The sequence below is a fragment of the Paroedura picta genome, chromosome 2 (assembly GCF_049243985.1).
Source record: "Paroedura picta isolate Pp20150507F chromosome 2, Ppicta_v3.0, whole genome shotgun sequence".
Classification (NCBI taxonomy): domain Eukaryota; kingdom Metazoa; phylum Chordata; class Lepidosauria; order Squamata; family Gekkonidae; genus Paroedura; species Paroedura picta.
Window position 1 is genome coordinate 2,211,209 of NC_135370.1, and position 15,338 is coordinate 2,226,546.

Genomic DNA, 15,338 nt, shown 5'->3' on the forward strand with positions numbered 1-15,338 from the left:
CCAGAAGATCCTGAAATCAGGTTCCAGACTAATTGGAATGAGACAAATCAAGCAGTCACTCTATTTAATTGCACAGTTAATTAAAATATTGTGAGTTAACATAATATGTTTGAAGCTTGGAAATGTGGAGAGATTGCTTGCTTAGAATTTGAGAAACAAGTGCATGAGAGAATTAAACCAAGGCTTATGCAATCAAATTACTGTTTCTAAATCAGGTTCAACTTGAAAAGTTAATTTTAATGGCTTCATATTTTAATATATTTTAATTTTAGTGGCTTTGTTTAAATGAGGTATTCTTTCCGAATGATTGAACACAACATTTCTTCCAAAAGTTAAACACTTTAAAGTTGTTCCTTCCTAAATACATTTTAAAAATAAGATATTCTTATCACCTTTCATAGTCAGCTGCAAGATTTGATCCTGAGTGTAGGTATTCAGACTGACTAGGTCTGATATGAAGTGACTGGAAAAAGTGGCTTTTTATTTTTACTTTCAGCTCTGCCCATTTTCATCCATCATAGCTCCGTTGATACTCATAATTCCTTTTGTCATGGTGCTCTTAGAACTCCCCTTTATTCTGCTCAGAGCTGAGCTACTGAGCATGTAAGAGTGTGATTATTCACATTAAATCACACATCCTTAGTCAATCAACATTGAATCTATATTTGTGTTCAAAATGTAACCTTCTCTAGTTACTATTGTTTGTAGTCATTTAAGAAATGTCTCACATAACAAATATGCTCAAATTATTCCAAGAAAGCTCAAAAAGCAAGGTGGCTGCCACATATATCTATTTTATTATCCTACTGAGGATGCTATTAAGAACATTAAAGCTGATAGTAGAAGTGGGGTGGGGTCCAGGAAAGTTTGTACAATTTGCTCTTTAGGGGACTCTAGGATGGATTTAGATTAACATAGCCAGATATATTTGAGAAACTGAGAATAAAAAGTTGGATGTGCAGAGCATCTTCTTCCAACCCATAAAGCAGGTATGTACCCCTTGTAGATTCTCAAGAGTCTTTCAGATGAGAATTATAAGGACTGTATTATGATGGTAACATTTTTTAGTATAAATTTTGATACTGAATAGGTATTTTGTCTTCAAATAACATTATGCTTGGTTACCTTGGAGACATTTCTTGCAGGGAGATATGAATTCTGTATTCCCAATTTTCAGTTTCTCTCCAAACTGCTCTTTATGCATTCAGTCTCATTCAGTCTCAGAATCCATTTTTATGGCATGGCTATTAGTTGGATTCTGCAGTCCTGGGGGTCAGTGCCTTGATTGTGGTTACTTGAGCACTTTCTGCATACAAATGAGCATATGTGTTGCATTTTGTGGAATGCACTGATAAAGGAACAGCCATGTCCATGTGCTCCATTTACTTCCCTTACTCACCTTCCAGGACTTGGGATGACACAGGGATAACCCATCTCCAAACTGGTTTGCAGACTGCTTTCCTTGTCCCATGCAGATGCATGCAATATTTTCACTCTGTTGACTGTGTCAAATGAAAGGAGTAATTAATCAGTAATTACTGTAACAAAGGGTATAATTGCCCCTTCAAACCTTGAGATCTATGGTAGTCTTCCCCTTCCTTCTCCTTGCTGCAATGAAAAACCCAAATCAACCAGTTTGAAGGCCATTGGCCAATGGGATCCCAGGCACTGTAAGCAGCAAAGCATTTCAGTAAAGACATGCTACTTAAAGAGCTTTTGTTGTGCTTTCCTATTTTGTAAGGATTTGGTAGGGGAGAATAAAAATTCTGAACAACATTCAATAAATGCAAGATAGCTTGCACAGTTCTGACCCTAAATTAATTTGTACCTCTGTTTTATCTTCACAACAATCCTGTTAAGGTAGGTTAACTTGAGAATGTTTAATTGTCCCAGAGTCATCCAGCAAATTTCCATGGCAGACTTGGTTATTTAAACCTGGTTGTCCAAGATCCTAGTTGGACATTCTAACCACTACACCACACTGTTTCTCAAAAATGAAATGTGTAGGGAAGAGGAAAGGTGGTAGTTTGAATAAATTGAGAAAGGATAAATTTTATGTTTTTTGAAGTTACAGTGCAGAGAAGGTTGCAGAAAGTTAAAGGTTATCAGGGCAGGATTAGAAGAAGAAGAAGAGTTGGTTCTTATATGCTGCTTTTCTCTACCCGAAGGAGGCTCAAAGCGGCTTACAGTCGCCTTCCCTTTCCTCTCCCCACAACAGACACCCTGTGAGGTGGGTGAAGCTGAGAGAGCCCTGATATCACTGCTCGGTCAGAACAGTTTTCTCAGTGCTGTGGCGAGCCCAAGGTCATCCAGCTGGCTGTATGTGGGGAAGTGCAGAATCGAACCCAGCATGCCAGATTAGAAGTCTGCACTCCTAACCTCTACACCAAACTGGCTCTCTTAGATTAGAAGAAAAAATAGGTGGAAACAAAGAAAGTTAGTGTTTGAGGTGATCTGATGAAATAAAGAAGAGCAAGAAGAGACAGTAGAGAGAACCACTGCATGTATATGTGATGAGATCACTGTAGGCATCAGCTTCAGACAGAACTGTATTTACACTTAATTTGCATGTGTGAAGCCCCTCCCATACCAGTTTAGCCATTGTTTTCCTCACAGTTGGTTTTTGATGATCACAATGAGGCCAAGGGACCAAGCCCTATGAAGATAGGTTGAGGGACTTGGAAATGTTCAGCCTGGAGAAAAGGAGGTTGAGAGGGGACATGATAGCCCTCTTAAAGTATTTGAAAGGTTGTCACTTGGAGGAGGGCAGGATGCTGTTTCCGTTGGCTGCAGAGGAGAGGACACGCAGTAATGGGTTTAAACTACAAGTACAACGATATAGGCTAGATATCAGAAAAAAAAATTTCACAGTCAGAGTAGTTCAGCAAAGGTTGGATACACACTTCTCTTGGATGCTTTAGGATGCTTTGGGCTGATCCTGTGTTGAGCAGGGGGTTGGACTAGATGGCCTGTATGGCCCCTTCCAACTCTATGATTCTATGATTCTATGACATTGAAATACCTGTACACTGAAATAAGGTTGAGGACTAACAGTACCTCCTGTCTAAAATTCTCACTGCCCAAGAGCTCCCGGCTGGGAAGAAGAAAAACCTCGTAGTCCATAATCAGAAAACTAGACCTGAGCGGGGAAAAGTATTATTTTTTGCCTGGGATAGAAACCACAGAAACAGCATTTGTTTTCCAGGGTTTTTTGAAAAGCAATTAAAATACAAGTGGGTCAAACCTTCAGCAAACAGGCAATACCCAGGGTTCAGCAAGCAGTTATATGCTTTACCATTGTTTGCTAATGAATTCTTGCAGGTTCCAGTGGTAGAGACTCCTATTACAATCCTTCAGCCTGCTGTCAAAAGGTAGTCGAGGCACCATTTGTGACAGTTTAGATTTAAAAACCTAGATTTTGCACTGCAGAAAGCTCATCAGGCTACGACTATGGCAGTCAGAGCATCTACAACTGCATCCATTGTGGGCAGGGCAGCGATTGTCTGGGCAAGGAAGATAATCCAACCACTATCATAGTTAAATAACCATGCAGTAGGGAAGGGGCCAACAGAATTCTTAAGGCAACTCCTTTATGACAGATGCAGCTTACTAATATTGTTACCTAGAGCCATGTCTTTGGCTGATGCAGCAAGAAGATCCCTTTCACACTAGTCATTGCAAGATGATTACTGTTCAAAGGCCATTTTGACAGCCTAACCTTTGCAGGGAGACAATTTATTTGGGGCCTGGCTGGGCAAAATCCTGGTGGAAACCAGGGACAAGCAGAAGTTACTTCCTAAGATGCTCAGATAGGCATCTAGAGTACACAGGAGCTTCTTGCCAAGATTCAGATAAAATCCAAGAAGATAAAACTGGAATTAATCAAGACCCTTCCTCAGAAGAGCCTATTATGCATGGCCGCTGTAACGGCGGTTGTCAAAACTCGGAGGAGGAAGAAGCGAGGCAAACTGCAAACGCACGGGACGGAATGCAACGGCGGCAAAGTCCAGAGCAGCTGCCGGCTGCAGCCGAAGAGGTGGCAATGCAGAGTAAACAGGAAGGGAGATGAGCGCAATGCTGACCGAGGCTGGGCCGCCAAGCAGGGCGGCCATGATACGTGCAGGCGCAAGCCCTGCCGGCGGAACCGAAGAGCACGGAAGGGGAGAGAGCAAGCATACCCAGAAGCCCTGTACACCACGGACCTCCCTGATTATGCACACGGCCACTCCGGCGCCGCTTCTGGTTGTGCCCTGGTCGCCCGAGAAGTTCCACTTTCTTCCGCGTTTTGCTAACGCAGCTTTTTCGGCAGCATACGTCAACTCTGCGCCCAGCTGCTGCTGGCGGCGTGCATTATTGGTGATTTTACCCGCCGCCATTCCACCTCGAATGCGGACCTTCCCCTCCGTGCATAATGGGCCAAGGTGAGGTTTTAACTCCACATTTTCTAGGTAGCCCAGGAACAGATCAGAGTAGGTAGACCAGTACAAAAAGCATCCTAAGGCATTATGTCTTCTTGATTGTGGTGGGAGGGAGACTACTTCAAAGAAGTCTGAATCCAATCTCAAGCAGACATCTGGACTATGGTGTTAATCACCAATGATTATGCAATACAATTTTCCAACCCTCCACCAGAATGCTTCATTCTATCCTCATCTTCCAAGAGACCAGAAAAAAGCTTCAGAAATACCCAGGCAAAGAAGATATTGATCTTCTTGCCATCCAAGCCATCGAGACTGTGCCATGTTCGGGGAAGGGATGAGTTCACTTCCATCTTTACTATGTCAAAGAAGAACAGAGTCTGGAGGGTCATCCTGAATTTTAAATTTTTGCAACAAGTTCATAAAGTCGAGTTATTTTAATTAATTAATTAATTAATTAATTAAGATTTCTATACCGCCCATTTCTTTGCAGCTCTGGGTGGTTTACACTGAACATTATATAATTTACATGGAACATTATACAGACTATAACATCAAAACAACTTTCAATAAAGCATCAAAAGATTACAAAACCACATTTATAATATAAATAACAGTAACATTGGGAGAGTCATGGGCGGTCATCTGGGGGGACCAGCTGGTGTTCTGAGTCGGTCGGCCTCAAGCGAATGCCTGGTGGAAGAGCTCCCTCTTGCAGGCCCTGCAGAATTGTGGAAATTCGGGCAAGATGGAAACACCTTAGTCCATTGCCCAATCCCTACAACCGAGAGCATTCCTGATGTCCATGCATCTTACGAAACCATACCTGCACATTCTGATTCTTTCAAGGCCTAAGAGATACCTCCACTTCTGTGTTGGGGAACACCATTGCAAATTCAAAGAACTCATATTTGGTATCTTAATATCTTGGCGAGCCTTCACTGGGGTTCTGATCAATCTGATTGTCAAACTAAGACAACACATATACCCTTTTTAAGATGATTTTCTGATCAGGTCCAGCTACAGAAACAAATCATTAGTGGATATGAAGACAACCATTCAAAGTATACAAAGTCATGGCTTCATCATAAACCTGTAGAAAAGTTTACTGAATTTAGTTCAGTGGTTAGACCACCTTGGAGTCATCACTGATAAAACAGTCGATTACTTATCTTGGATGGTTTACTAATATCATGCATTGAATGAATCCACTGGGGACGACTACATGCTTGACAATTACAGCAACTTATAAGGCATGAGACTTTGGCCATGTCTGTGAGAGCCTCTTCCATCTCTTCTACAGTATCTAGACTTACACATTCCAGTGTGTGTCTGGGGGGTTATTTCAAGACAATCGGATGACAAGCTGAGCATTAGAAGTGATAAAGCAAGGCTACACCATAGAGTTCCTGTCAATTCCGCCAAATGGGTACCTACAATCCCCCTGTCCAAAAACATAGTCAAAATGAGAAAGAACTCACAACACTATATGATACCTCATAGACATTTGGGCAATAGAGCCAGTCCCAAAAGAAGAAGATAAGATGGGGGTATACTCCATCTTTTTTACTGTCCCCAAAGCCAACAGGGACTGGAGAGCTGTCCTGGACTTAAAATTCTTAAACCCCTTTATAAAACTAAGGCAGTTCAGAATGGAGACTCTGAAGTCAATCTCAGAGGCCATTCATAAGGGAGAATTTCTTACCTCCATAGATCTTATGGATATATATCTGTCCATCCCAATTCTGTCATCTCACAAGAAATTCCTTCACTTCTACATAGACGCCATGGAAGCCATTGCTGAATGGCTCAAGCAGAGCCACCTGAAACTCAACCTGAAACTCCAAGATGAAGGTCCTGTGGCTGGAGGGGAAGGGGGCAGACCAGGAAGCACCCTTATCCACCCTGGCAGGGACACAACTTAAGACCGCGCACCAGGTCTTAAGGGATCTGGGAGTGATCACTGATGCCTCATTAACTCTGGAGGCACTGTTCAAATGAGTAGTTAGCCAGGCATTTTTCCATCTTCGCCAGGCTCAGCTACTAGTGCCCTATCTGTCCTCTGAACACCTGGCCACAGTGATCCATGCGGCCGTCACCTCCAGAATAGATTTCTGTAACTCGCTCTATGCTGGCCTGCCCTTGGGCTTGATCTGGAAATTACAACTGGTCCAAAATGCAGCTGCTAGGATCCTCACAGAACATAGTGGAGGGCCCATATCCAGTCAGTGCTGAGGCAGCTCCACTGGTTGTCAATAACCGTCTGGATGCGGTTCAAGGTTTTGGTGCTGACCTTTAAGGCCATACACGGTCTAGGGTCTGCATATCTGAGGGACCACCTGTCTCCTTATGCCCCCTGCAGTGTCTTGCGCTCTGCGGGTTCTAATCTATTGGTCATTCCCGGCCCCAGGGAAGCATGCCTAACCTCGACCAGGGCCAGGGCCTTTTCGGTCTTGGCCCCGACCTGGTGGAATGAGCTCCTGGAGGAGCTGCGGGCCCTGCGGGAGCTTTCAGTGTTCTGCAGGGCCTGCAAAAGGGAGCTCTTCTGCTAGGTCATTGGTTGAGGCTGGGTGGCAAGGACGATCATGGCCCCCCTATAGGAGTGGCTGGCGAGTTCCATCTGTCCCCTCCTCACCCTTCTCCCCCCCAGAGGTATTGCTGGGGATGTTAGGGATGGGACGATGTTTCCGCTGAGTTTTTTATACTGTTGATATTGTTGTATTTTATGGTTTTAATGGGATTTTTAAGATTATATCTGATATTCGTAACCCACCACGAGCCTTCGGGGAGTGGCAGGAAATAAATAAATAAAGAACACACTACTACCAGGGCAGAGCACTACCTTTTGGGCTCTCAACAGCACCATGAATGTTCTCAAAAATGCTAATCACATCAAGTCAATATGCATCCATATTTAAACGACCTTTTGTTACAGGCCAAGAACCTACAGCAGGCACAAGAACATACCAAGATTGCCCTACAAACATTGAAGGATTTCATCTTCATTTTAACCATGCAAAAAAGTTCACTGACACCAGCACACACCTAAGTCTCTACAACACTTGGGTCAGCATAGACACAGAGGCATCCCGCTTATACATGATAGAACCGAAAGTCCAAAAGACAAAAGATCTGGCAAGACAAATAATCAAGGGGAGGACCTCAGCCTTAATGTCGCTAGCAAGCATGATGGGCCTCCTAATCCCAAACCTACACATAGTAGAATGAGGAAGACGTCACTCGAGATCGCTGCAGAACTTCTTAAGACTTTTTCAACATGACATTTCTCTGAAGCGAGAAAGGAACCTGAAAGTCCCGATAGCCGCGAAGGTCGGCTTGGCTTGGTGGACAAAAGACCGCAACCTAATAAAAGGAAAGTTTTTTGGTCCCAGGCAGGAGAGACAACTATTTACTGATGCAAGCCTAAAAGGTTCGGGAGCGACAGTAGAGGGCTCTTCAGTCCAGGGAAAGCAGTCCAATCAGGAAGCCCTCCTTCCAAGAAATGTGCTAGAGATGTGAGCGGTATTCCAATCCCTGCGGCACTTCAAGAAAAACCTGAAGAATACTCATTTAGTAGTGAGGACAGACAATGTACCCATGAAGGCTTATTTAAACAACCGGGGAGGATCAAGGCCCTCCAATTTGCACAAAGAGTCGATGCAAGTGCTTCACTGGGCAGAGTCCAGCCTTCTGTCCATAAGAACCGAATACATAAGGGAAAAGGAGAACGTGTGGGCAGACTGGCTCAGCAGGATGACTATATCGTTGGCAGAGTGGTAACTGAAACCAGAGGTCTTCCAGTGAGTAGTAGCCAAAATGGGAAACCTGGAGATGGATCTTTTTGCAACCGTTCACAACAGACAGACGCAGAGGTTCATATCACGATACTTCCATCCTGCAGTGGAAGAGACAGATGCATTGATGGCACCTTGGCCCAGTGCCTTGCTTTATGCCTTTCCACCATTCCCTGTAATTCCTTGTCTGCTAGCAAGAATAAAATAATTAAAAGCAGAGGTAATACTAATAGTACCAAACTGGCCATGCTGCCTGTGGTTCTCAACGCTAGTACGAATGTCTTCACAAAATCCGGTACCAACCCCAGCACACCCAGACATGCTGTTAGAGGGTCCAGTCTGGCATCCAGATCTAGATTGGTTAAAATGGACTGCATTGGGATTGAGCGTGAGCATCTAAACAAAAAAGGCTATAGCTCAGAAGTAATTCAGACTATAATGTCTTCTAGCTGGCAGTCCACCAGCAGGATGTACAACACAACTTGGGAAAGCCTTCATACGATGGTGCAGGCGCAGGAAGGTGGGTCACCTTTCCCCAAGACTGAGGAAAGTACTTCAATTCCTACAAGATGGTTTGTCCCAGAAACTAAAGGCAGCCACACTACATCGTCAAGTCGCAGCCCTGGTATCAGTTCTACCAAATTTCAAGGGGAGACCTATTTCAAAGCATCCCTACGTCATTCGTTGTTTTTTTTTTAAGGAGCAGTACAACTAGATGTCCTACCAACATACAGATTCCCAACTTTGGAACCTGAACAAGGTTTTGACAGGTATGACACAGAGACCATTTGAACCTATTATGGAAACCTATTATTAAAACATCTAAGAATGAAGACTGTTTTTCAAGTAGCAGTGACATCTGCTAGAAGAATTTTGGAACTAGCAGCCCTGTCCATCAGAAGAGAATTATGTTTTTTCCATAAAGACAAAGCAGTGCTGAGAACAGATTCAGCGTTCAGACCGAAGGTATTATCTTTGTTTCACCACAACTAAGACTTAGTCTTATCCTCCTTCTTTTGAAAACCTATCCATCCAAAGGAAATTCTTTGGTATACATTGGATGTCTGGCATACATCAAAAGCCTATCTGATTCATACAGAAAAGATCAGAAAGTCAGAATCTCTATTTGTATCCATAGCCGAACCAAACAAGGGCACAAAGATGGCCAGTGCAGCAATTGAAAGATGCCTCAGAGCAGCAATTGTGGAAGCTTACAGTGCCCAGAAACTGATTCCTCCCACTGGAATCACAGCTTATTCGGTGAGAAGCGCAGCAACATCAGCAGGAAGAGCTTCAATTCAAAATATATGCAAAGCAGCCACATGGTCGAATCCTTCTACTTTTATCCATCATTACAAAATAGATGCTTTCAGCTCTGTGGAAGCAGCCTTTGGCCCTCTAGTACTGCAACAAGTGATTAGAATGGATGATGATGACCCACCAAAAAGGACTACTGCTATGGGAGGTCCCAGCAAGATGTCCTCAACCCAGAAGGAGAATGACTATTGAATACATACCGTGAAGGTTCTTTCTCTCCTGTGGTATAAGAGGACATCTGAATCCCTCCTTTCATCATCATAAAAATCAAAAGAATGCAGCACTGGTCTGTTACTTATGTTGTGGGGGGGAGAGTACAGTTCAGAGCAGACTTTCTCCACATCTTATCTATGTTCTTCTTTTAAGACTTGTTATATTTAAGCTTGGTATGCTAATTGCTTTGGCTGTCGCATACTGAAGAAGCCAGGTGAGCGCCACCTACGTCTCTTGACCCAGCAGTAGAAACTAACCCAGCAAGATGTCCTCTTATACCCCAGGAGAGAAGGACCCTTCACGGTATGTATTCAATGGTCATTCCCACAGGCAAGAGACAGGAAGTTGTAAAAATTGTTCTTGCCATCCTGATTGAATAATGGGAATCATCCTTAAGATGCCCTCCTTTCCTCAGGGGAGAAGAACCCTTCATGGTAGGTATCCAATGGTTCATTCCCAATGGTTCAATCCACACCAATGACCTCGCATTTGAGCCTGGGTTAGCTTATTTTTTGGTGGTGTATTTTGTTCTGAATGTAAATACAAGCTATTTCAATTTCTCATTTCCTTTGATTTATGTGCAAATAAATCATGAGTTTATTTCATGGATAAGATATGCATAATGCTGATGAGTGTGAGACATTAATATTTCATATTTATGTAATCTGTCATCAAATAAATTAATGAAATGCCCACCAGTGCCAAAATATATGACAGGCACAACAAGTTGCTATGGTGATACTATCATTTTTTAAAAACCACTGAGATGAGGAGGGTCATCTCATCAGAATGCCTGATAAGTTTCACATTTTGCACGTAAAATTGCATAGACATATATCTATGAAAATTACTCACAAGAATGGAAAGCTTCAGGATAAATGACACTCGAAATATATTTCCTTTTTTGGTTTAAAGTCTAGTATTGGCTCCTCAGCAGCTAATTGCGTTGAACTCCTAAATGTTTTTTAGCTAGATAGTATTAGTTATAGAATTCAGTTTTATTCTGTTTTAACTGCAACATTGGCTTGTGTAACCACAATGAAAGCCAAATGCAGTACATAGCAGACGAATATTGTTGAGTCAGTGTTGGTCCCTAAAATTCAGTTTTATCTGCTTACATCAGTAGTTATTCCCCCAGGGTCTTTCCCAACGTCTGCTGTGTTGAGAACTGGACTGGCGATGCACATAATTGAGCTCAGGACCTTCATCTTGCAACACCTGTGTTCTACCCACGGCCCTTCCTCAGCCCCTGCAGTTCCATTGGAAATAGCCAGTGAAGAGCAAGGCCAGCCCCTCTGTGCCTTCAGCCTGAAAGATGGGGAAGGGGCTGGAAGGCGCCCCATCAGAATAACTGTTGCATGGCAAGGGCTTGGAGAAGTCCAGTGTGTTGCAGCACAATGTGTGAGCACAGCGTGTTGTTTTGTGAGGCGCTTTGAACATGGTTAGAAGGGGATAGAACTCTTGAAAAATAAAAAAGCTAGTGACTAATAGATGTAAATATCAGGTTCCATGGCTATATAGCTGTTGCATTTTTCAGTAGAATCATGTGGCATTCATTGAGTCTCTGATGCGGCATTCCCTGTAAGAACCAGGGTTAGGGGGTACTGCTTTGTTCTTTTGTATTTTGAAGAGAAAGTCTATTTTAGGTATTTGATGCATGAAGACTTTGTTCTGAGGACACATCGTAAAATAGTACCAAAAAGGTGATGAAAAATGGCTTTTTGAAATGAGCATCCAATCTGTTTTGAGAGATGCTGCACTCATGATGCTATGAAAAATATGCATTTGCTGCCACATGGGTGGGGAGAGGTAGCCAATCCCTCACCCCCACCCCCAGGCATGTGCCATCTGTATGATACATGCAGCTAAAACATGTCTCGTCATGTGCACATACGTGTTACATTTCTAGAGGTACAGGTAAATTGTGTTATGGGATACATGCAAAATGCAATATATGAAATTCCTGCTGAACCTCGTAAGCAAAGTTTTCCACGAGATAGGTATGTTGTGCCCTTTACCTCAAGGTTAAACGCAGCGTTGTAAAGGTGAATGTGGTCAGAACAACCGCTGTGCCCGGCAAGCAAGTAATCACAAGTCGAGTGCAACCTTAGGCAAGGAAATAAATCCCATGCAAAGCGTGTGGCCACCGTTTTCTGAATTGTTTGCACAGCCCTCCTCTTCTTGAATGTTGCTAAGAAATTCTCAGAGGAATCTCACTTAGTTGTTGTTTACCTGAGTTCAGTGAAGGCGGTTTTTCTTCCCATTACCTCTCCTGCAGGTTAGTACACAGAATATGAAAATGGGTGGCCTGCCTCGTACTACACCCCCCACCCAGAAGCCACCCAGCCCTCCAATGTCAGGGAAAGGAACCATTGGGTGAGTACAATGTGGTGTGCCTCAGAAGGGGAATGGGTAGGTGCAAAGGGATTATTATCGGCGGGGGGGGGGGAGATAATCCTTGGGTTCACTGTGGCTTCGTGAAATTTCTGATTTGCTGAATAGCAAAAATGGCAGTGTGGGATTTGGAGGAGTTTGTCTTCCCTCCTCCTCAGATAGTTGTATCCTGTTGTATGGTGAGGAGACAATGACTAAGCCACTGGAAATGTTTGTTAAATATCTCCTTTTAGTTGACATTGGTGTATTCAATAGCTCTATGCTGTTTGCTGCTGTTTACTTGGAATAAGTAACTGGCTATCCTGAATGTCCGATAGTTTCTAAATATGAAGAATCAGTGGCAGCATCCAGTCCACTGTGGGCACAGCGCTAGTATGTTGAGGATTCCCATGTGCTTGAGTTTTCCGGTCCCTCAAGCGTAAACAAGAATGTGCCAGCAGCACAACAGGCCTTTAGGAGGCACGAGGGGCCAGTGCATGGCTTTTCATATCCCCATGTGTCTCTCACCACTCCCCCTTGGACAGATGGTTCTCTGGAGCTCAAGCAAGCAGTTAAAAATTTTTAAAGGAGGTTGGATGGGAATATGGGAGGCGCGGCCAGGCCTTCCATTCCTCCTGGCCCCATTTGTTCGGATTGTGCATGGACTAATGGGAAGGGGCGGGAGGAAACTCTGTGAAGTCCTTGGCACTTCTCTGTGGCAGCTCTGCCCACAGTGGACTAGATTGCGCTGTATCCATCCTTTCTAAGAGAACAGTGAGCAGGAGTTCTTCAGGGCCTTGCCCAACGTCTTTGGTGTATTTCGTTGTCTGAAACTGCTTCCATACGTATGTTTTTCTTGTGTAGGCGTCACTCTCCCTATCGCACACTGGAGCCAGTGCGTCCTCCAGTGGTACCAAATGACTATGTACCTAGCCCAACCCGTAATATGGCTCCCTCGCAACAGAGCCCTGTTAGAACAGCTTCTGTGAATCAGAGGAATCGCACTTACAGGTATTCAGTCTGCTCCTGCACAAAATATAAACCATAATAATTAAGACATAACCAAACAGCTCCTAGCAATCTGCTTCTAAACCCCCCCCCCCATTTAAACAGTCATAAAATCTTGTGATTTCCTGTGAAATCCATTGGGAGTTAAAAGGGGAACTGTGATGCTTTGTCCTCTCAAGTTGCATGATGTGCAATTTTTTTGGTCTCTGAACAGTTTATTCAGCTGCAGTAGACGGTCTGCTTGCTGAATTGTACAACAGCACAAATGAGATCTGACTGCTCCCCTATTAGACCCATTTGTGTTTGGCCCACGGTTTCTATGGGGCTGCCTTTCAGCCGCCAGTTGCCCAAGGCAATGCCCAGTGCCTAGAGCAGGCTTTCTCAACCAGGGTTTCCTGGAACCCTGGGGTTTCTCGAATGGGTGGGAGTTAGCTAATTTTTACATTTATTTTAAAATTTGTTAAGCATTTATTGTGATATGACCATATATGGTCATGTTGACCTGCCCTCTCCCACCCCCCCGGGCCATTGATGGGCCTGGAGAGGATAGAAAGGGGAGGGGCCCTGGGTGGGTGTGTCCCCAGCTCTGCTTCCCGACTATATTCTGCACTATCATGCCACTTCTGGGGTTTCTAGAAGCCCGAAGAATGTTTCAGGGGTTTCTCAGCAGTAAAAAAGTTGAGAAAGGGTGGTCTAGAGGGTTGTATCTGCTACAAGTTGGGCAAGCTGTGAAATTTGGAGTTGCATCTCAGTGGAAGTTATGAAGCCCAGAGGTTTCCCACTGAACAGTTCTAAGGATATGATGCTTGCAAAAATGTTGGTCACTTGGACTAGATTGTCCAGTTAACCACATGAAACCTGGGTGATGTCATTCTCTTGGCCCTCCCTCCCTCCCTCCCTCCCCGGTGGGCTTCTAGGAGACCTATCATAGCTGCAAAATGCCTTTGTCTGAGCCATGGAAGCTGAGTTGCACAGAAGGGGGATCAAGGTGCCTCAAGCGGCTGAAAAAGTAATAGCGTCAATGAGTGTTTCTCGTGTTTAAAAGTTGTTTTATTGCCTGCCTAGCCGTGTGTCCTTCAGCAGTGTAAGCAGTGCAGATAAACCCAGACAGGCCTTTTGTTTGCCAGTGGTTTGTTCTGCTCAGGGCCCTTGGACAGTTTCCTGGACGCCATTTCCGATAACGTAGCAGGGAGCTGTTGTCTGTGGCTTGTGCATCTTAATTTCAGCGTAAAGCATCAGCAGATAATTTGTAATGTATGTGGCTTGTTTCTTTGTCCCCAAAGCTTCTGCTGTAAGGCTGTTGTGTGTCTCATGGAATGGGATATAGATACCTTGGTGGTTTTGTCTGTTTTCTTTAGCAGCAGCGGGAGCAGCGGCGGGAGCCACCCCAGCAGTAGGAGCAGCAGCCGAGAGAACAGCGGCAGCGGGAGTGTGGGCGTTCCCATTGCTGTCCCGACTCCCTCCCCTCCCAGCGTGTATCCGGGTAAGCGGATTTCTTTCCTCTTTCCTTCCCCTCTTTCTTTGTACATTTGCTTAATTTATAAGAGTAATTGGGAATTTTTTGTGAATGTCAATCATTTATCCTTTTCTCAATAAACACGGAAGACAAACGAGCATTTTGTGTCTTATAGTCCGACTGTCCTAACACTGTTTTTGGTAGGGTAGTGGAGATGGAAGCACAGAGACTGCATGCCTCCCTGAAACACTGGTTAGGTTTTTTTGTAAGCACAACTAATGAGCCCTGATCCACGTGCCCAGGCTCTTACACATTGAGTGTGGGGTTGTATGCTGGGATTGCTGAGAGCACACCCAGTTATCGTCTTGTTTGCCAGTTAGAAGATCTGTGTTGCCTCTCTGCTGCACGGGTAATTGTGTGCCTCCATGGGTGTGAGTTCTGGTTTTTTACCTGTGTCCAGTATATTCTAATGCTCCTAGCTTACTGGAGTGGTGATTGTGCAAACAGAGAGCACAAAAGTATTTTGGCATGCAGTTGGATAGAATTGGTTAGAAAAAACCTAAGCCACCCTTTATTTATCATCGATCACCTTAGTTTAGGAGAGATGGTTAATTGGGGCAGTAGGTAATGGGATTTTGTCTCAGAAAAGGGGAGAGGATATGTAATACAGTTGGGCTATGATCCCGAGGTGCCCCCCTGTCTTTTGTGAGCACATGCAAATGCACCAGTTCCTGCCTTTTTGGCAGCAGACTTTTGGGT

General features: G+C 44.1%; 1 protein-coding gene across 16 annotated transcripts in view; it reads left to right on the top strand.

Moving 5' to 3' along the window:
• The window catches only part of ABI2 (abl interactor 2), an 87,850-nt gene that overhangs the window by 46,515 nt on the left and 25,997 nt on the right, over window positions 1-15,338 (top strand). For 5 of the 16 annotated variants that reach the window (XR_013227965.1, XM_077319214.1, XM_077319221.1 and 2 more), the window contains 3 exons: window positions 12,021-12,118; window positions 12,980-13,126; window positions 14,482-14,606. Coding sequence is in view for 15 of the 16 variants with exons in the window: in XM_077319214.1 (XP_077175329.1) it covers window positions 12,021-12,118; window positions 12,980-13,126; window positions 14,482-14,606 (370 nt within the window). In the remaining variant the exon portion in view is untranslated. The remainder of the gene's footprint in view (window positions 1-12,020; window positions 12,119-12,979; window positions 13,127-14,481; window positions 14,607-15,338) is intronic. The other 11 variants (XM_077319217.1, XM_077319225.1, XM_077319219.1 and 8 more) reach the window with 3 other exon arrangements.